This window comes from Dermacentor andersoni, chromosome 11, assembly GCF_023375885.2.
Source record: "Dermacentor andersoni chromosome 11, qqDerAnde1_hic_scaffold, whole genome shotgun sequence".
NCBI classification, from domain to species: domain Eukaryota; kingdom Metazoa; phylum Arthropoda; class Arachnida; order Ixodida; family Ixodidae; genus Dermacentor; species Dermacentor andersoni.
Window position 1 is genome coordinate 104493112 of NC_092824.1, and position 22337 is coordinate 104515448.

A 22337-nucleotide genomic window follows, 5' to 3' on the forward strand; every position below is an offset into this window, starting at 1 on the left:
TGACTGACTCGTAAAACATTCGACTATAAAAGATGGGAAACTGGACCCGATTACATTTTTGCATCTATTATATTCAGGTCTTGATTATATGCATTTGTGTTAAATGGCGCTCGTTGTAAGGGCGTTCGGCTGTAATTATGGCCTCTCGCATTTGTGGATTCGGAGCATGACCCACGTCATGCGTCTGCGATGCCTGTCACAAACCTGCATACGACGTACACTGAGGTTACTAGACTGAGTTGTCACTGCGAATTCTCTCTACGTCTATAGCTACCCCCCCCCCCCCCCCCGACACACACGCACCATGCAGCAGTACCATGACAAAAAATTATTTGAAGGACTAGATCTGTAGAATTTCTCTATGCGATGTATTTGTTTTTATTTGGCCTTAAAACGTTTTAGAAATTGTTTGTGGTCCACACAGTAAACCTCTACTGTAAAAGGATGGATAGGTGGGCTAGTTGGTAATGTATTATAATAAAAACTTAGAGCGCTAAAAACACAAATGACGTAGAAGAAGAAACACACACCACAGCGCGTGTGGTGTGTGTTTTTTGTTCTACGTCATTTGTGTTTTTAGCGCTTTAAGTTTTTACTATGAGCTCCACTGTGTTAGTGATCTAGTCAGCAATTTGGAACAAGGAATGTCGCTGAAGCCAACATTAAGAGCAGGCTCGTTTTCTTACTTGAGGCGCTCATTAATCGCGTAAACTTTATGGGAATACGTAGCTAATAAGCAAAATTTTATTAAGTTCGCTCATCACTTCAGACTGCGTGCTGCGATTGACGAAGTTGAAGCCGTTCAGTTCTCAACTACAGGCACGCGCTCGTGAAACGTAATTCAAGTTTTTCGATAAGCGGCGTCAAGCTTGCGGCAGAATGCTCGCGGTTCTTTACTTACAGGAAACGCCAGTGTGTATCGCCGCACAGTTTCGGAAGGCATATGTATGCGTATCTCGAAGCTGTCGCCAGCCTCAGAGTTCATTAAAACTTCTTTCTGGGCGAGTTGGTGCATACTTGACTTGAAAATTGTAACAGCGCTAACACATGCATCCACAAGTTAATAAGGACGAGACACAAGCGCTTGTGTCTCGTCCTTATTAATTTGTGGATGCATGTGTTAGCGCTGTTACAATTTTCAAGTCAAGCCTCGGAGTTACTTCTTAATTCGATACGCCGCGCGCAAACTCACTGGCCCCAGTTCCTAAGTTGCAATATGATCCCAAAAGAGATTACTTTGATAGTTTAATTAGCGAAAATTGTCTTAGCTTTAATTACACGTTTTGATTTCTCGTGCATGACCGTCGCTTCGAGTAATCCAGTTTTAAGAAGTTGAAATTTGCTATCTGCCACCGACGATCTTTAGGGGAAAAATACGCGTCGTGTTGCAAAGTATACACTACAGGGCTCCAACCTACGGTTAATGACTCTACGCGAAGAATGCAAAGAGTGACGGGGTGCTGTCGTTACGACCAGCGACAGACGTTTACAATTCAACGCGGTACATCATTCACCGCTAAGAAGGCAACAGTCAAGAAGCCGGTGTAATTAGGCGAGTGGAGCGCCGTAGAGGAATCGGTTTATTTGCCGCGCGCCAGCATATCTGAGCATGCGCAAACGACCAAGCCAAAAACGGCCACATTTGCGCGGCTACATAGTGAATCCTTGTCAGCGAGCCAATCTTAGAGCGAAGAATGCGGAAATAATCGCACGATAACGCGTTCGCGCGAGAATCCGGCGTGTAGCGATACACGAGCTGCGATGCGAGTATGTACACGACCTTTAGCGATCCTCGCCGTTTGCATTCAAGGCCCTACTAATAGCCTTGCTGGGAATTGGCGAAAAGTCTGTTTCTTGCGGAGCAGCGAAAAAAATCACTACGCTCACTTAATGCCGCATCAGGTATTTGGAAAGTGATCGTTGCTTTCGATATCTTCTTCGCATCGGATTTAAGTGGTGCACGACTGCGCAAATGAACCCGAAAAAAAGGTGGTGGCGGTCGTACAACTCGGCTGTCTGGACCGCGGTAGCTCAGTGGTTTTGGCGTTGCGTGGCTGAACTGTAGGTTGCGGGTGCGATACCGACCGCGCATTTCTATGTGGGTGAAAAAAAAAGAAATTAGAAAAAACGCCCGTGCACTTAGCTGTTCGGATACATAATTAATATGGCTACGTATACATGCTTAGTATAGAGAGACGAGGACTTTCTCAAGTCTATCATCCAGCTGTACCGCTGTCTTTCTGTTTCATATATACAGTTGCGCCTGTCATATATATTTTTGTTTCATCGCGTATGGTTGCACGGTGGAGGCTGTGCGCTTTCAAATTTTCGACCGACGAGAACGGCGTTGACGAAAAGAATACACCTGGCGACGAACTAGAAAGTTTGACTGCGGGAATCCATTTTCTTTTTTTCGGCTCCCGTTAGCCGACTTTCTTGCAGCGCTTTCGTGCTCACGAAGCGAGTCGTCAACGCCTGCGCAAACACCCGCGTGCGGGAGGCGTGACGTCACGCATGACGTGTTAAAATAGACTAAGAAATCAGTCGTGATGGAGCGTGTCTGTGCACGTGCGTTACACGCATGTCAGGCTCACTAAGCGCCAGGTTGATTGGTGGATGTATGAATGGTTGGATGGGGGATGGAACTCCCGGCAAAGGGATAGTGGCGGATGTGTCCATCGTTTCTTTCCGTTTTCTTTTTCTTGCTATACTGCGCCTTGTACTTAAATGTTTTGGTTTGCCGCTATCAAATAAGCGCGACGTGTAATTTTCGCTTCGCTGTGCTTTTTTTCCCCCTTACCTCCACGCCACCAACATTGTCGTCTTTTTCTGGTCTCCACCAAGACAACCTACTCTCCTCTTTATGATGGTAGTATGTTGACGACTCAGAGTGAACATCCCTGTGTGGAGGAGTCGCAGAAATACAGAAGAACACAGACGCGTACGTACCCACATTTAGGTAGATACCATAAACTAAACCCAACCTTGTACAATAACTATTGCCCGTGGTGCGGGTCTTGGCCTTCAATGCCTCACGTAACATGAGAGTGCGACAAAAGACCTCATACTATTAATTCACCTTTGGTACTCTACCTTAGTAAGGGAGCCCTGGGAGGCCATCCTCGCTCTTGCTGGCCTCGAGGCCCAGAAGGGCCTCCTGGATCAAGCTCGGCGGGATCTCGGTGGCCACTGGAGTCTTGGAATAGGGACCCACCCTGCACCGCTCCCTTCCGCCATTTTTTTCCCTCATCGATAAAATTCTTATCCCAATTCCGTGTGGTACAGGGCAGTGGCATACGCCGCCACCGGTGACCACCGCAGTCGAGCATATATTAAGTTCATATGCAACTAGAGTCCACTTAGTGGACTGTCCATTTCGGCCGATTGGCTGGAGCCGCTCGTATCCTCCTCGCTCGTGCTGCTGCATCCAATCAGCAGCGGCCGAAATGGACAGTCCACTAGGTGGACTCCTACAGAATACCCCCCCCCCCTATAGCTGACGGAGATGAGTCACTATTTCTAATGGTATCCCCTCTGGAACAGGGCGGCAACAAATAGCCACCTGATCTGTTTGATCTAATCAGGTTTTACTACATATTCGCAGTCCAGCATCTTGCCTATCACCTACTTTGTAGTTCTTTCTCTTCGTTACAGCGTTTGTTGCAACTTCATGAGCCTAGAAAGGCTCGTGAAGTTTGTGTCACCAGACCTGACCGCCGGAGTGTCCGTAGAAGCGTCATCACGCCATATGAAGACAGATTAAAGGATCAGAAATGATTGATAGTGACAGTTAATTAGCGAATGATAACATCATAATAGAGATTGGTAGATGCTAATAAAGACTAATAATCACTGGTAATGACTCCGAAATGACCAACATGTCTAACGACGGCTTGTAATGACCACAATTGATTAAAATGACTAGAAATGTCTAGTAATCACTAAAATGACTACTAATGACTTGTAATGACTACGAAATGACCAATATCTATAACGGTGGCTCGTAATGACCACAACTGATTACAAATGACTAAAAATGCTTAATAGTGAGCGTTAATGACTAATAATGACTGAAATGACTAATAATGAATATGAAATTATCGATATGTCTAACGACAACTTGTAACGACTAGAATTGATTAGAAATGACTAAAATGCTTAGTAATAACCAGTAATGACTAATAATGACTGAAATGACTTGTAATGACTACTAATGACTGATATGACCAACATGTCTAACGACAGCTTGTACTGACCACAATTGATTACAAATGACTAAAAATGCTTAGTAGTAGAAGTAATGACTAAAAGAAAAAAGAGAAAGAGAAGAGGCAAAGAGAAAGAGGCGAATGATGGAAGAGTAGGCTTTCGCCGTTCACCTCTTACGAGAGATCTTAAGAGGCCCTGTAATTTTTCCTTTAAGAAACCCAGCTCCATCTCTTCCATGCTTTTTCCCCTACTCTAAACGTATCTTGCTTTCCTAAGTTCGCGTCATCTTTGAAGCCAAGTGCTTCTGGAAGGTATAAGTTCCCATTCCCTACTGTGCTGGCTGTGTGAATAGGTTGGCATACCATTCGCGGGATCGAATCCCGGCCACGGCGGCCGCATTCCGATGGGGGCGAAATGCGAAAACACCCGTGTACTTGGATTTAGGTGCACGCTAAAGAACCCCAGGTGGTCGAAATTTCCGGAGTCCTCCACTACGGCGTGCCTCATAATCAAAAAGTGGTTTTGGCACGTAAAACCCCATAATTTAATTTAAATTTTGGCATACCATTGCAACGTGCTGCGTTGTCTCCGGATTTTTGTTGCAGCTGACGTACGTACGCTCCCCCATCCTGTTGACAAATCCTGTTGTTCACTTCATGGACATATCGTTGTGGAAAACATTACTATTTGTAATTAAACTCTAGAAAGCTCATAAATCGAATCAACTGAAAACAATAGTGTTTTTGTTACATGATTCATGTATGTCACAATGTGTAGTGCTTAACTTATTTTGCTGTTTTTACTGTTATAGTGTACTACATGAGTTCGTTTAAATTCTTTTTTTTTGTCTTTTGTACACCTGGTTTTGCATTACAATACAGTTGCGATATATAATGTTTTCGTTTTTCTGTATTGGGGCTTCTGATAATCGTGTGTTTTTGTGATTGCATTCGCTCGCTTGTCACTGTTGCTGTCGATGTAATTTTGCACGTTTGCTAGGTACAAGAGGTCGCAATCCAGTGTATGACTGTGCCACCTCCTTCCTTCATATCCCGACGTGTAAAAAATTTGCGAAATTATAGTGATGGAATTGTTGAACGAATATTGATTTGCTCCCGTTTGTTTTTCGTTTTCTTAAGTCAGCCGCTTCGGACCCTTTGCGTTATCGTACAAACTTTCTTTCCTAGTTTCTTGCTTGCCGTATTTGTAAATCACGTTGATTCCCCCCCCCCTCCCGTTTTTTGCACACAACTAAGTCTCAGTTTCTATTTCATTTGATGACTCCGGGTCGTCTCTACTCGCATTTCTAATTACTCTGTATTTGGTTGACCACTTTATTGACCCCTGGGCCACTTTTGCGTCGGCCTATACAAGCGCCGTCTGACACCACTAAATCCTCTCCATGTATGTTTGGCGCCACCAGAGCACAGAGAAGCGCCCCAGTCATAACGCATGTTTTACGGGATCGCATGGTGTCCATTAGCACCATTTAGACAGTGGCGTCACCTATCGGGGAAGGTATGAGGCAAGTAACGCTAACGTGGCCTTCAAGACCGCAGCGGTGCGAGAGGTGCGCCGACGAGATCTCGAAGGCCACGTGCTACCGCCCGTTTTAAACTAACAGCAACCCATGTCACATGTAACTGCCTCACACGTGGTTTTACCGTGGGCCCTCAATGCCAATCTGCCGACCGCCCTTTAAATTTGTTACCTTTCTGCCCGAACAAGATCGCTTTGACTTCACACAGAATGACGTTCGCAAACGTTATCGTTGGTACCGTTGCTGCACCACTTAATTGTAGCCCCAAAGTGGTCAAGTGCCAATACAACTACATTCCGCGCTGCTTTCATGCAGAGCTCTCCCTGATGTTCAAATTGAGTGGGCCTTTTTGTTCGTTTATGTATGCACGTGCGCATGTATTTGTTTTGCTTGATTCTAGCGTTCTGCTGCGTTGACGATAATTCATTACTCGTTTACTCATTAAAGACCGTCATTCGCGAGTTATTCGCAAGCCTATGAATCCTCTATATTTTCCACAGAGCGCTGTGTCGTTCGCATACGTTGCGCCTGCAGGGACCCTCTGTGACACCCAGCTGCCCGCTACGGATGCGAGATAAGTCAAAACCCAATTTACTATTTTCCCGAAATTTCATCGGGCTAAAAGTGTCACCTGGCACTACGACAGAGTATCGAAATGCTCCAACTGTAACGGGTCTGTTTTTAGGAGCTCTAAGGGGCCCTTTTATGCAATGTTTAGAACTCCGCATGGTGGCGGCATCTGGCGCGAAGTTTCGATACAAATAACATGTGACTTCATAGCGCCAAATTTGCAGGCCAATTGAGTTGGTATGCCTTACAAGTAAACAACATTCGCTAGAACAAAGCGGCTGAAATGGCGTTGCTGAGACTGGTGGGTATGAGGCCGTTTCATTAAAAAAAACAAATGCGTGGCTCTGCTATCGCAAACACTAGAGATCAGCGGAGCTGAGGGAAGGCCAGTAAAGTAGCGCCAAACCGCACACTTTTGCTAGGCTTCCCCCAGCTCCGCTGGTCTCTGGTGTTTGCGATAGCAGATCCAGGCACAGTTTTTTGTCCACTGCGAGAAAGAGCTAGGACCGCCGAAGTGAGCGGGCGGGTTTTTATCGGAGAGCAATGACGTCACACCACCTGTGTCCCCGCTGCGACGCTATGCTGCGCGATGCTACTTTTGTACTCTGCTTTTACTCTCTCTCAGCTCTCTCTCCCTGAGCTCTGCGAAGCTGCGTACGTCAAGAGAAACCTGGAGAGGTTCTAACACCTCCACTGTAAAAGAAATTCTGGGATAAATGCTGGGATTTTACATGCCAGAACCTATGATATGATTATGCAGCACACCGTAGTGGGGGTCGCCGGATTAAATTTGGCCACCTGGGGTTCTGTAACGTGCACCCAAGGCGCGGTGAAAGTGGGTTTCTGCATTTAGCCCCCATCGAAATGCGACCGCCGTGGCCGGTATTCGATCTGGCGACCTCGTGCTTAGCAGCGTAACGCCGTAGCCCATAAGAAACCACAGCGGGTATCATTTAGTTCGGCGCGCAGCCGTATTTAGGGTGCCTCGATGTCCTCCTCGCCCGCCGCTCCGTAACGGAGCGGCGGGCGAGGAGGACATCGAGGCACCCTAGCCGTACTGCGCGCGCAGCGTCCTCTGTGAGCTGACACATTTCGCCGCCAAGCTCACTTGACCGACTGAATGCGGTTGTCGTTACCGGTGGTTACTTTCGGGCTGGCGTGGTTTACTTATAGGGTGGAATGACGTCTTCTACGTCGAAAAGGATTCTGCGAGGCGTGGTGATTCACTGGACATGTACTAGACATTCACTGACACTGTTCGTCATGCACAGACTACGTGGTTCGCTCCCGCAAGTAAAAAAAAGGTCACCGTCGCCAGCTTTTCATCCTACACTGTACGACACACCGATGTTATCCTGTACACAATACTGCTACGCTAACAGACAGTTGAATGTGGTAGGTTACCAATAAAAAAAAACAGATTTTACGCGCTCTGGGAATCGGTGTAGGTGAAGCTTTCTGCGCTGTTTACGTTCACTGACGGTATCTGAGGCGTTTGACGACATACGACAATCGTGACGTGATGTTAAATGTAATTACCTCGCCTGCACCACTTGTGCTTGTCATCGTAGAACACAGAACATAGAAAGACATGCTGTAGAGACCGAATGAGTAAAATGCATTTTCTTTCTCCAGTCTCATGTTAGCTGTACTGCCACGAACGAAGAGGGGTAAGATTAGTAGAGTTTTAGAATAGGGGCCCCAAAGAAATAACGTCGAAGCCAATGCGCATGCGCGAGACGCAAACTGCGTTTGGGTTTTGCGTCGGGCACGCTATTACGGTACGGGTCTGATTGTACCCATTCCTTGCATCCACTCTCTCTGCTCTTTTTCTAACATTCTTCCAACTTCCCTCCGGACTGTCGTTACTAGAGATGTTTAGGGGACGCAAGCGGCTTGCGTGCGCAAGAACTAGGGGCGGTGGTACTGAGCATGCGCAGATCCCTACGTCTAGGTCTGCGCACGCGCAGTACCGTCGCCCTTAGCTTTCGCGTCCCCTAATCTAAAGCTCTATTGTTGTGCGTGAGTGACGGAGGCAAGCGTGGCCGCTTCTGCAATGCTTTTGCGGCCGTAGGGGAGGGGGGGCGAGGAGCGTCACGCCTAATTGCTATCTATGGGGCGAGAGAAGTGGTTCGTTGCGGGGAAGGGAAAGGTTGCCGCTATCCTCTGCAGCCCTTGCGGGACCACGGCTTGGCGCCATCAGGGGGGAGGGGGAGTAAAGGATATAGGAGGGAAGAAATGGGGAAGGTCGAAAGGGCGCGCGTCGGCGTAACACCTGCTCCTATGCCCTTTTCTCCCCCTTTCCCGGGCGCGCGCTCTTGTTAATCCGCTCATCCCGATCGCATCCTTCCACCCACCCCCCATGCGTGACACCGGACGCTGGACGGTGAAGGCTTGACTTAGAACAGCTCCGCTGTTAAAAAGAAGGGTCCGTTTCTTCGAGAATGCCTAACCGACGACGTCATCATTCAGTGGGCGATTATGCGATTGGGCGTTGTGATATACCCTTTCCCCCATTTCTTGGCTCCCCTCCCACGAAAGAACACCTTTTTCACCTCCCCACGTGAATATATGCCGTGCTTCTTTTACTCGGGCCGCAAAAGATAGCGCGTCCGTCGCATCGCTCGGACGACAGTGCTTTGGTGGCTCTTGCGTTTCGCACCCTGGAATTATGAAGCGCTCGCGGCGCCCGAAGCAGCAGCGTCGGACAAGCGACGAAGAAGAACCTTTAACCACGGCCGAACGTCTTCAAGGCCCAGAGAACCTCGAACTGCAAGCGATGTGCGGGAAATTGCGAGGAATGGTGCCTGGCTCGTCACCTGGAACGCGAGAATCTGTCAACTGCGTGGACATTGTGCGAGGCGCCGACGATTACATCGGGCGTCATCTGCAGCAGCTGTTCGAAATTTGCGACGACGTTCCCGAGCGCTGTCAGCGTTCCGCCAAAGTACAGCGGACGGGAGATGAGCGCGCCAGCCTTCTTCCGCCTTTGGACAGCCGCGTGAGCGACTTTCCACCAACCTGTCCGGTAAGTGTGTGCAGCTGAGGTACGACGACTTTGACACCGCTTTGAATATTGTTACTTCCGTATGTGCATGCTAACCGTTGCAGGTGCGCAAGGTGAACGTATTACAGGTTAGGTCTGGGAAAGCGATAGTCGGTGGTAATATAACTCATTATCTGTACAACGCGAGGTGCGACTACGAGAGGGGGAAAAATATATGCAGATCCCGCGCGCTGTGGGAATCGGTGTATGCGAAGCTGTGCTAATTGCTTTGATCAATGATAATTAGCGGTGATGTTGACCACGAAAGCTTAATTTCTTCAACGTCTATAGTCTATAGCACGAGATTAGTGAGTTGATCTTAAACGTTACCTTCTGGGCACCACTGCTGTTCGTTTGCGTAGTACACGGAACACACAGGGAGAGGCGTTTTCTTTGATGCGTCGTTCTGCGCCACATTTAATAACCTCTGAGACGGTTCAGCATTGTCATTGCCTCGCATGACGCATCGCATCGTGGCAGAAGTTTTCAACTTGAATTGGATTATGGGGCTGTACGTGCCAGAACCACAATCGGATTACGAGGCACGCCGTAGGGGCGGACTCCGGATTAATGTTTACACGGTGACGTTCTTTAACGTGTCGCAAAATCGGAGTGCGCGGCGCGTAGCCATGCGATCCTCTGGGATGGAACTACTCACCGATTGCCCCAGTTTTATACAAACGCCAATTCCTGCCCCAAACAGCGCCAAACACAGAAAATTGACCGAAATTGCGCCACGTTGCGCCTGGACGGCTTCGGCAGTGGCCGCGAACAGCGATCGGAAACAGGCAACAAGTGATTGCCCTTTCGGTACTTCAGCGGAAGCAACGACATCGCACTACGGCCAGCATCGGAATTTTCGCCGTGCTTTGATTGGGCGCTTAGGTACGCATAGTTTACTCTATAATACGCTATCGAAAGCACAAGTACATGGCCGATGACGGACAGGGTGATACAACGCTTCTGATATGCGGTTAAGAAGATTCACATGTGTTTTCAGTATTTCGTCATAATGTCCTGTCAGCAGTGCGCTGTTTCTACCGTACTTGAAGCGAACAGGGAGCGCTGACCGTGCACGTGCCGATGTCAAAAATGCTTTACATCGTCCTATTGGCGCACGTTCGGTGCAGGTATAACAGTGGCAAAATGCATGAACCCGGCTGCTATGCGGCTAACCTCCGCTGAGCGGAATCGACCCCAGCTTGAACTTCATGACGTGGCCGGCTTCCGAAGCATATTCAGATTTATGTCGAGCACGAGCAAATAGGAATAACAGGAATAGAAGAGTAAGGCCCTGTGGCAATGGCGTTATACGGTGCGATGTATTCGTTCAGTGGCACATCGCATGGTGAATGGTTTTGTGGGCGTGGCTGCACGAAAGCCCAGTCGCACGAAACGAAACTTGCGACAGAACGATGCACAAAACCATTTCAGCTCGATTCACGCAGCGAGCGCCTCTGCGGCCTGCGGTGCCCGACGCCGTACATCGTTTCTCGGCGGGTTTCTCGCGGAAACCCGCCAAGGTGGCGCCACAGCGCCGTGAAAAAAAAAGAAAAAAAAAAAACCGCGTATGCAAGCACAGTTTTCTCTAGTAATGCTTTACGGGACGCGCGCAAACTGCAATTATCATTGAGTTAGAGAGAAGCGTCAATCGGTAATAAATTACCGACCCGTAATATATGTATCTGGGTCGCAGTCACCGTTGTTGAAGTGGTTCGGCCGTTCACAACCTTTGGCTCGTCTCAGGCTGGAATGACACCGCACATTTGCGCAGATATGAATGCTTTGCTATATTTTCACATTTCATATTGGCGGTGCACCTTTTCCACAATCTTAGACGCTAACAAAGATTTACGGCTATATATGTAGACGTAAACAAGTGCACCGCTTTGATAAATCCGACACTGAAGGCTGCGCTCGAACACTTCTTGAATGATAATGTGTAAAAAGAATACAAAAAGCGAGCTCCGAGTGCAGAAATCGGCGACAACAAACTCGACAAGGCAGCCGTGTCGGCAAACGAAACTAAGCGTGCACTTATCGGCTGCACTGTTTGCAGAACAGCGCACAAACGCCTGCTCACCCAGAGGTCGGTGAGTGCTGCATGACATTAAAGAAAACCATACTGCCCCGAAGAAGCCATTAATAATGATTCGTGATCCATGAGACGCACAACAGACGCTCACTCAACGTGAGCGCAGGCACACACATCAACCGCCCAAAGCCCCGGCACCCTTCCAAAATGCTTTCAGCGCCGCGCGGCAGAGGGCAGCACGGGAAAATGAGAAAGGCGGATTGTGAGGAGGCGGCTGCAAACTCGGGGGAGTGGCGCCGCTGCGATCGCCTGCGATGCAGATTTTTTAAACCTTGTAATAAATTACACGCTTCACGTGGAGCGCTTAAATGCGTCACTTGATGATCCGCACTACCTGCCCTAACGACTCGGTACGTTTGTACAAATTCGTTTCGGGATCCATTTAAAGTGCCTCTCGCACGACGTGCAAGCTGGTTGCCTTTTAAAGGGCCCCTGAAATGGTTCGGACAAATTTTGTTGGCGCGTAGGGTACAGCTTAAGTAGAACATTCACACCACAATTTAAGTGAAGCGTTACGTATTAATGGAGCTACAAGCGATTAGAAGTTACCCTCCTCCCTGGTCATGCTTTTCCTCCTCAACTCGTTCGCCGAGCGATCGGGGCTAAGCTCCGCCTTCACTGGTTTCGCGTCACGATGCGACGTCACATCGTCCACTTCCGGTTGTTTTGGAGCCCGCCCCCGCCCGCGTGAAACCTCTCCGCTAGCCGCTTGGCCGTCGACCCCAAGCGAGAGCTATCGAAGCAGCGTGCGATGCGAGCATTCTGTCGTAGCGCCGAACGTGTCTGGTATTCCGGTAACCACAGGCAAGCTGGTCATTTCGGCAAATGACTGGAGGCATAAACTCAAGCTGATGAAGGAACTTTAGCGTAGACGTACGTGCGGCCTGATCGGTCTGCACGGTCCAGCCACTTGTTGGCGCAGCGCTTAACCAGCCAAACAAAGCGCTAATATTGCTCTAACCAAGTGTAAAACATTTTAAACATTTATAAAAACAAAGCGTTGATGATTACACTCCTGCGAAAACTACACACCAGCAGCCAAAGAAGAATACACTTCGTTACTGCTACTGTGTATGGTTGAGCTCTATGCCACCAGGTGGCTGCACCGTGCAGACCATTCGCATTTGCGATTGTGCTCATCCCATGGCTCATCCCGTTACGGAACATTCAAGCGGCCAGACCCTGTCCCCTTGCGCTTGCATTTGCCCTAATACCGGACTCGCGAAACGCTATTGCGTTAGTAATCTTCCGGTGTAAAGTGACGGCCACAAACGCGCAAACCCTGGCGCCGATCGGATAGCGGCAGTCCGATGCGCAGCAGCCAGCTCGCTCGTATGCTGCCTTGCAGAGGGACACGATGTCGCAGCTTGACATATTGCCAGTCGCTACGTTTGCAGTCCACAAAGCAACAAAGTCGAATCATAGTGCTCGCGAAAAGACTGAGACCGACTCTGACCGCGGAGCTCTCGTCAACATGGAGTACGTTGTAACACAAGCAGACGACACTTGCTGTGTGCCGGAAGTGCTTAATTGTATTGAAAAATCGTTCTTGTGCATTCTCTTTATGTTACTTTCTGTTTATAAAAACAAATGAAATAACATTCCAACTATTACGAAGATCATTTGTTTACCATAAAGTTGGAAAAATTATTGATCACGCGCCCTGGTCAGCCAATCGGATAGCTCGCCCCACTGACGTCATATGGGTGATTTTCGTCATATGGGTAGGGGCGGCTTAAAATTCCGCCGAGCAGCGTGCTCCGATCGGCAGCGATGTGCATTTTTAAAACCTTATAATAAATTACACGCTTTACGCGGAGCACTTAGATGTGTCAATTAATGATCAGAAGGACCTACTCTAACGACTCAGTACGTTTGTAGAAAATCGTCAAAATCGTTTCAGGGTCCCTTTAAAAAGCAACATTTTCGATTGCGTAATTGTCGGTTTATTTATTTATTTATTTAAGATACTTTCAGGGCCCGAAGGCATTACAGAAAGGAGTGGGTGAACATAACAAAACATTTGTGCAATATACAAAGACAGATTCAACGTGGCGTTTCATGAATGCTGGTTTTGAAGGTGTCAGTATCCAGGATGGCTGCAACGGTGGCGGGAAGGTGGTTCCAATCTTTGCTTGTGCTAGGGATGAATGCATTACTACAAAGTTTAGTACGTGAAGATGGCACACCAACTTTGAAACTATGGTCAGAGCGAGATGATATGTATGACGGTTGGGTGATAAGCTGTTCTTTCAACAAAGGGTTGTGGTGGTAGATTTTATGGAATAGCGAAAGGCGGAAGCATCTACGACGGAAAGAAAGTTCTGGCAAGTTAAGTGTTGTCTTCATTGAGGTAACGCTAGCATGTCGGGAGTAGTTTGATAAGATGAAACGCGCTGCACGATTTTGAATGGCTTCTATGCTGTTTATGAGTGTAATGTTAGCCGGGTCCCAAATGGCGCATGCGTATTCTAGTTTGGAGCGAACTAATGTTTTGTAGAGAGTTAGTTTCAGTGACGATGGTGCGAATGAGAAGTTTCGGCGCAAATAGCCCAACATGCGATTGGCATTGCTACATACAATGTCGACATGCATGTGCCAGGAAAGGTTGCTGGTGATGTTTAGTCCAAGGTATTTGTACGACGAGACAACTGAGAGAGGGCTATTATTCAGGAAATATGTATGCAGATTAGTAGTATTAGTACGCTGTGATACCCGCATGCATTTACATTTGCTTAAGTTAAGCTTCATAGACCACTTGTTACACCATAGCAGAACGTTATTAATGTCGTCTTGGAGTTTACGAGAATCATTGAGGTCAGTAATTTTATGATATATAACGCAGTCATCAGCACAAAGTCTAATAGTTGAAAATTTCACACAGGAAGCAAGATCATTAATATAGATTAGAAAAAGTAGAGGACCGAGAACCGACCCTTGCGGCACGCCTGACGTTACCGCGAGGGGCGCAGACGACGAATTGTTAGCGATTACGTATTGTGTTCTATCAGCAAGAAAGTTTTTAATCCAGTCCAGTACTAGCGGGTCAATGTTAAGAAGACTAAGTTTATAGATTAGTAGGTTATGGGATACGGTATCGAAGGCTTTAGCAAAATCGATAAAGATGCAATCGGTGTCAAATCCTAAGTCGGTGTTAGAAAAGAGGTCGTTAGTAAAGCAAGCTAGTTGCGTTTCGCAGGAGAAGGATTTCCTAAAGCCATGCTGACTGTTGTTAAAAAAGGAGTTCGTCTCAAGAAAATCAACTATGTGGGAATATATTATGTGCTCCAGAATCTTACAGGGAATGCTGGTTAGTGATATGGGACGGTAGTTTTCGGGACAATGTGTGTTACCTGATTTGTGAACAGGAACCACCTTCCCCACCTTCCAGTCGCTTGGTAGTGATGAGCAGTGTAATGATTGTTGGAATATCCTAGAAAGAATAATTGATGAATACAGTTCAGTACACTTTAGTATTTTTGAATTGCTAGGTGGCACGTCGTCACGGTTTAGCATGCCTTTGTACATGCATGGGCAGCGTTTTCAGCATTAAGTGCCATGTTGCCACCCACTTGATGTACTTGCTTTCAGCTCACCGGACAGTCCTCCGCTCTTCAGCCGCCTGCACACAACCACGGGCCCGCCAAGTCCTCCGACGTTGATCCGCCTGCATACAACCGCATGCCCGTCTGGTCCTCCGACCTTGATCCGTCTGCATGTAACCAAGTGCCCGTCTGGTGCTCCGACCTTGATCCGTCTGCATGTAACCAAGTGCCCGTCCCGTCCTCCGGCCTTGATCCGTCTGTACTCAAACAAGTGCCAGTCCCGTCCTCTCACCTTCTTTCACCTTTACATAACCATGTGCCCGCCAAGCCCTCCCATTGTGATCCGCCTGCATACAACGACGTGCCCGTCTGGTCCTCCGACGTTGATCCGCCTGCATACAACGACGTGCCCGTCTGCTCCTCCAAAGTTGATCCGTCTGTACGCAACCAAGTGCCCGTCTGGTCAACCGACCTTGATCCGTCTGTACGCAACCAAGTGCCCGTCCAGTCCTCGCATCTTGATCAGTGTGTACGCAACCACGTGCCCGCCAAGTCCTCCCATTGTGATCCGCCTGCATACAATCACGTGCCCGTCTGGTCCTCCTACGTTGATCCGCCTGCATACAACCACGTGCCCATTTGGTCCTCCGACCTTGATCCGTCTGTAAGCAACCAAGTGCCCGTCCCGCCCTCCGACCTTGATCCGTCTGTAATCAACCATGTGCCCGTCCCGTCCTCCGACCTTGATCCGTCTGTAAGCAACCAAGTGCCCGTCCCGTCCTCCGACCTGGATCCGTCTGTAAGCAATCAAGTGCCCGTCCAGTCCTCTCACCTTCTTTCACCTTTACACAACCGCGTGCCCGTCTGGTCCTCCGACGTTGATCCGCCTGCATACGACGTGCCCGTCTGGTCCTCCGACGTTGATCCGCCTGCATACGACGTGCCCGTCTGGTCCTCCGACGTTGATCCGCCTGCATACAACGACGTGCCCGTCTGGTCCTCCGACGTTGATCCGCCTGCATACAACGACGTGCCCGTCCGGTCATCCGACTTTGATCCGTCTGTACGCAACCAAGTGCCCGTCCGGTCATCCGACCTTGATCGGCCTGTACGCAACCAAGTGTCCGTCCAGTTCTCTCACCACATTTCACCTCTACACAAGCACGTGCCCGCCAAGTCCTCCCATCGTGATCCTCCTGCATTCAACCACGTGCTCGCCAAGTCCTCGTACTTTGATGCGCCTGTAGGCAACCATGCGCACGCCAAGTCCTCGTATCTTGATCCGCCTGTATGCAACCAAGCGCCCGCCAAGTCCTCGTATCTTAATCCGCCTGTATACAAGCAAGTGCCCGCCAAGTCCTCGTACCTTGATCCGCCCATACGCAACCAAGTGCCCGCCAAGTCCTCGTACCTTGTTCCTTCTGTACGCAACCAAGTGCCCGTCCAGTCCTCGTACCTTGTTCCTTCTGTACGCAACCAAGTGCCCGTCCAGTCCTCTCACCTTCTTTCTCCTTTACACAACCACGTTCCCGCGAAGTCCTCCCATCGTGATCCTCCTGCATACAACCACGTGCTCGCCGAGTCTTCCCATCGTGGTACGCCTGCATACAACCACGTGCTCGCCCAGTCTTCCCATCGTGGTACGCCTGCATACAACCACGTGCTCGCCGAGTCCTCCCATCGTGGTACGCCTGCATACAACCACGTGCCCACCAAGTCCTCCCATCATGGTACGCCTGCATACAACCACGTGCCCGCCAAGTCCTCGTACCTTGATCCGCCTGTATGCAACCAAGCGCCCGCCAAGTCCTTGTACCTTGATCCGCCTGTATGCAACCAAGCGCCCGCCAAGTCCTCGTACCTTGATCCGCCTGTATGCAACCAAGCGCCCGCCAAGTCCTCGTACCTTGATCCGCCTGTATGCAACCAAGTGCCGTTACAGTCCCCCTGCCTTGATCCGCCTGTATGCAACCAAGTGCCCGTCAAGTCCTCGTACCTTGATCAGCCTGTATGCAACCAAGGGCCCACCAAGTCCTCGTACCTTGATCAGCCTGTATGCAACCAAGTGCCCGCCAAGTCCTACCTTAATACGCCTGTATGTAACCGAGTGCCCGTCAAGTCCTCGTACCTTGATCAGCCTGTATGCAACCAAGGGCCCACCAAGTCCTCTTACCTTGATCCGCCTGTATTCAACCAAGGGCCCACCAAGTCCTCGTACCTTGATCCGCCAGTATGCAACCAAGTGCCCGTGAAATACCCCTGCCTTGATCCGCCGGTATCCAACCAAGTGCCGTTACAGTCCTACCTTTATCTGCCTCAGCTCAACCACATGCCCCTCCCGTTCGCCGAGTTTCATCCGCCTGTACACAACGTGACCGCCATGTCAAGTATCCAACCGGTGAGTGTGCAACATACGTTCTACTTTCATGTTACTTTAATATCTACATAATACAGCCTACCGATGAGCTCTTTGGCAGTAGTATGCAGTGGGTTAGGCTGACGGGCACACAGTTACAACATATGTATGGCTCAAAAAGTACGTGCTGACATAGAAAACACTCAGCGAGCGCCATTTTGCTGTTGTGTTGTGTCCCTGTCGTCTGCTGCAGACGCTTCAGGCTCGTTCACACTAGGCCAACACGACACCGATTTCGGTCTGCCGACTGGCGACAGCGTTTTTTCCTTCGTGTCGGCGCCTGTGTCACACTGCACCGATGCCGACAAGCTTCCGACGGTCGCGCGTGTGAAATCGCGCGTGAAAGAATTCTGATTCTGAAAGATTCTGATATTATATCTAGGCATATAACTTCTACGTATAGTTGTACCCAAAGTGTGAGACATTTCGTCCGTGCAACACGTCGTAATCGTCGGTGATTTTTTAAACACTGATTACTTTGCAGCACACATTGCAATGCACCAATTTTAGTCGGTGAGGCTGCAAGGCATACTTACGAAATAATTATGTCGATGACACCATTTTCAAAATACACGCCGTAACACTTGCCGTTATATTGCACTGTCGTTCCACTTACTTTTTTAAACAAAAACGCCGTTTTATGCGTTGAAACACAAAAGTAACTGGACTGGCAATATATTTCCCCCCAAGTTCGGGAATGAATCTCTGAACTGGTGTCGTCCTCAGTGTTCGTTCCAAATGGAAATTTCAATATGTATATGTACCGTAATATAAGTGAAAAACTTAATAAATCCTTCTTATTTAGTCAGTTATGCATTTAGATTTTTCGTGCAAATCATGTTCCTCCCCCCCTTTCCTTCCCTTGGGCAATCCAGCTCAAGGGTTCGAATTGCGCTACCTGCCACTGATGGTTTTTTTTTTTTTAAATTGGTTATTCTTCGCAGGAATACCCGGTATACGCACAAGTAGGTCTGCCGGCGAGGATTCTTAGACGCCTGCGGAGCTTTGCGGGGCAGTCAGCCTTTGTAGAAGTTGGAAATATTCATTTGATATGCTGCAGGAAAAGTGTTGAACTATCTCCTGCACTCTTTGTCTGATTGCTCTCTTTCGCATTACTTTAAAACTGCCCTTTTCAGGCGGAATCGCTGCTATGCATGTCTTTGCTGCCTATCTACTACGTGTGCTCAGTGTTCTGATAGTCATATTGGGCTTTCTTTCTGTTTTTTGTTCGAAGCGAATAGCTGTCCTTGCTGTTTCTCCTCTGGTAGAATGATACGAGGAAAGAGCCGTAGGGAGAAGGACAGGGGCGGTATTCTGTAAGTCCACCTAGTGGGCCCTCTCGTACAGCTGCATCCAATCAGCAGCGGCTGAAATGGACAGTCCACTATGTGGACTCTTACAGAATACCCCCCCTCCCCTCCCATGTCTCTTACGGAAGGCGAAGCCAGTGGACTGAAAATAGGTCGCCGGGGGGGGGGGGGGAGTTGGCGTCGAACGTCGCTGATTGGTTGGGGAGGCGTGACGTCATGCCGGATGAGGATGCACCCTGTCCTTGTCAGCCGGCAAAGCGGCGGTCCAGTACGCGGCTGCGACGTCTGTGGCGTGAAATGAGCAGACGTCGGAATAGCGACGCGAAGATCTGCGTCAACGGGAGGCCGCTATGACACGCAAAAAGAACGAAAGGAAACCTGGCGTCAACTGTAATTTCTCAGATATTTCGATCGGTGGTTTCGGAACGCTACTCGCTTATTTTCGACGCGCACCTTTAATGGGTACTGCGTAACTTTCTTTTTTTTTTCTTTTGCTATCTCTTGTTGCACATGCAGGTCACCAATGCAGACGATGCACTTTCGACCTTCCCGGGCTTTGCATACGAGCGACGTTCTGTCGGAGGCGTCGTTTATTTTGAATCCTGCACCCTGCCAACGCACTGGGAAAAGTGACACTTATTGTGATTTTTAGATTTGCCCCTGGCCGGGCGGCACCTGATGGCGCTAAGTGACGCGTCATCATTTCCATTTGTGATTTTAGTCATATTTTCACTTTTTGTTCCTTTTACCGTGTAACTTTTTATCTTCATTATCTTATCTTCCCCAATGCATTTCTTTCTTTTATTTCATCATTTTCCTATCATATAATTTCATTCCGTACTGTAGCAGTCTCTTGCAATGTGAAATATCAGATCACCAATACATCCAAAGGCACACGCTGGATCAACCGAAGGCGCAGAACATCATAATCACGTTTATTGAATAAACACTTTCCGAGGAACCCTTCCCGCTGAGCATCTTAGAACTGTAGACGTAACCGTTAACCAGTTATTCTTTTAAATTTTAAAGAAATGCTAGTTTTCCTTTAATAAAAAAAACTGCGCGTTGGGTATTCTTTCAATGGTTTTATTTGTGCTGATTTGAGGTATACGCTATGGCAGGAGAAAGTATAGCAAAGTGAAAGTTTTAATGTTTGAGTACCACCACGAACTTCAGTGTGAGGTCGCGGATTTCAAAGTACTTATTTTTTTTTTAAGTAAAAGGTGGTCATAAATAAAAAGAAACAAATCATTGAACTTGCTAACTTCAGTCTTTAATTGCCTTTTCAGAAAGCAGTGTAGTTGAACTTTGCCGATAAAAAATTTACTACGCCCAGGAAGTCTCCGTCGGTTCTTGACTTCACGGCGAGTCGACGCACCAACTTCAATGCTGTGTCACTGCCCGCCTTTTCTTCTTGCTTTGACTCGCCGAACCCCTTCTCAGTTGCTTTCTTAAATTTTGTGGAAGGTTCGTTTGGCATCGTACATCGAGTAAGTTCTCTTTGCTGATCCTTTAAAACTCGTTTCCATACATCTCTCATTGGTTTCACGCGTACTGCTGCATTGCTGGTGCGAGATTTTACCTCACTTTCTTTGTATTTATTTACGCGTTTCTTTTTCACGGCAACGAGAGCCAGGACCTGGGGTGCTAATGAAAGAACACACCCCCTCTCCCCTTCGTGAGTTCTTCATGTAACCGTGCTCTTTATATCATGCTTCGACCAAGATATTATTTCATTGTAAGAATTTCATTGTAATCAATTGTGCTATTTCTTATATAATGTCTCTTTCATTATGTCATTCTGTTGTGTGTGACTGTTCGTTGTTGCGACTTTCATGAAACCTCGGTATAAAGCATTTCCTTTCTTTCAAGATGTGCGTTATTCTAGGATGCTAAAGTACTTCCCCCACCCACTATGGCGTGTCTTATCAGATTATGGTTTATCATAATCATGATTATGAGATTTACATTTTTTCTTTTATTGTACGCGACCACGAGTGATTACTCTAGAATGCGCTGCGATGCATGCATACACGGCATACGTATGAGTAGCGCCACTGTAACGTACGTGAGAATATTTGCCTACCGAAATTTGGACGTTGTTGCTAGAGAGAAAAAAAAAAAAACTTTCTACATTCAAAATTTTGTTGCAACGGGCTGACAGTGTTATCCACTTGTGAATGCCATGCACTTCTATGTGATAGACCCTGGGCTGCAGTCACGTTGCTGCGACAGCTTTTTTTTTTTTTTTTTTTGCCCTCTGTCCCTTCGTTTCGTCCGCGACACTCCCGAATTCACGCCACTCTTCCCTATCGACTCGCCTGTCTCCCTAAAAAATGGCCACGGTCATTTCCGGGATGCACTACACTATTTGTGAAAATAGTCTCGTCCTCTGGATGTAGCTGTCAATTGTCGCGAATAGGCTGTACTGTGCCCGTGTTTTTTTGTTGTTTTTTTTTTACTGTGGTGCCGCGTTAGCGCAGCGGAGCCACCGAATCGACACTAGTCATGCATCGGTGATTACGGTATGAGGCCGCGATTTCATGCAGACAGCTGAGAGAGCTTTATTGCGTTATGCTGCCGCCGCAGGATCGTTTACGGCTCTTGCGAGGATGCCTAGGGTGCCTCGATGCCAGCGCCGCGGCACCCTATAGCTCTTGCCGAATACGACAACGCCAGTTGAGGGTGTCGTATACGTGACCTCTGACCTCGGTGCCAAGGTCTGCCTAAAAAGCTGCGCAGGTGATCTCGGAGGCCGTGCAAAGTACTCCACGAGCGTCTGTGCAGACCAGGCGGCGCCGGGAAGTACTGAAGCCCGGCCAGCACCACTGGCTGCGCCCCTGTTGTGAAACAGCCGTTGAAGATAGCAGGCCTTCCTTCGCTTGGCCTTCCGTTCACAATTTCATAATTTATTTATTAGTAAAAATACAGATAATTACATGTGCGTAGTATACATAAGGAGGTCCCATAGTCAAATACTGTATCGGGACCTCCTGTTAAAGACACTTATGATGTTATACAATGTTTAAAGCAACAGTAGTACAGATGAGAGCTAAGAGTAATGGCAAAACATGTTTATAGCGGATGAGTAATAAGAACATTTGTTAACAGCATGACAATATTTAAAAAGAACAATAAGGTTAGAAAAAGTGGGCAATATCAGTAAGTATGTATTATGAATGCTTTTAGTTGTTTTTTTGTCGTAATTTCGCAAAAAAAAATAATAATGGCATCCACGATGTCTGGGTCCACTGCAAATCGGTTTTCTTTACCGCGTACCAAGAAAGCCTAGAGGCCTGTTTACTTTCATTTGTTTTATTCGGTCGTCTTCTGAAGCAGATTTCTCAACCCCTCCAGAACTTAAAAGAACGTCCTGCACATGTCTACTTGCGACGCGACAAACTCCAAATGCCAACAGCTCTCTGATTGACCTCCAGTTCAGTTAGCAGATGTATTGGAACCATTACCTGCTTCGTCTAAATATATTTCATACTTGTACTCCCTACAGCTTTATTTCAAAGGCCGTACCGTGCCTGGCCATGACTGGATTTTTCACAACTGAATTTTATAAACAACTACCGAGAGAAAAGAAAATTGAGTGTTTGT

General features: G+C 48.0%; 1 protein-coding gene across 1 annotated transcript; it reads left to right on the forward strand.

Annotated features, from left to right (window-relative positions):
* Window positions 1-8826: 8826 nt before the first annotated feature.
* LOC126538995 (uncharacterized) lies at window positions 8827-20602 on the forward strand. Its single transcript, XM_055075276.1, has 3 exons — window positions 8827-9347; window positions 15052-17403; window positions 19248-20602. The coding sequence occupies exons 1-3, from the start codon at window positions 8991-8993 to the stop codon at window positions 19362-19364; spliced, it is 2826 nt and encodes a 941-aa protein (XP_054931251.1). The 5' UTR covers window positions 8827-8990; the 3' UTR covers window positions 19365-20602.
* Window positions 20603-22337: the final 1735 nt, after the last annotated feature.

What these genes read in the sequence shown, in the direction of transcription:
- LOC126538995 (XM_055075276.1), top strand. Translation starts at nt 8,991, where the DNA reads ATGAAGCGCTCGCGGCGCCCGAAGCAGCAGCGTCGGACAAGCGACGAA. An exon ending in ACTTTCCACCAACCTGTCCG is followed by an intron (nt 9,348 to 15,051) that starts GTAAGTGTGTGC and finishes ACTTGCTTTCAG; the next exon opens with CTCACCGGACAGTCCTCCGC. An exon ending in CCATGTCAAGTATCCAACCG is followed by an intron (nt 17,404 to 19,247) that starts GTGAGTGTGCAA and finishes TTGCACATGCAG; the next exon opens with GTCACCAATGCAGACGATGC.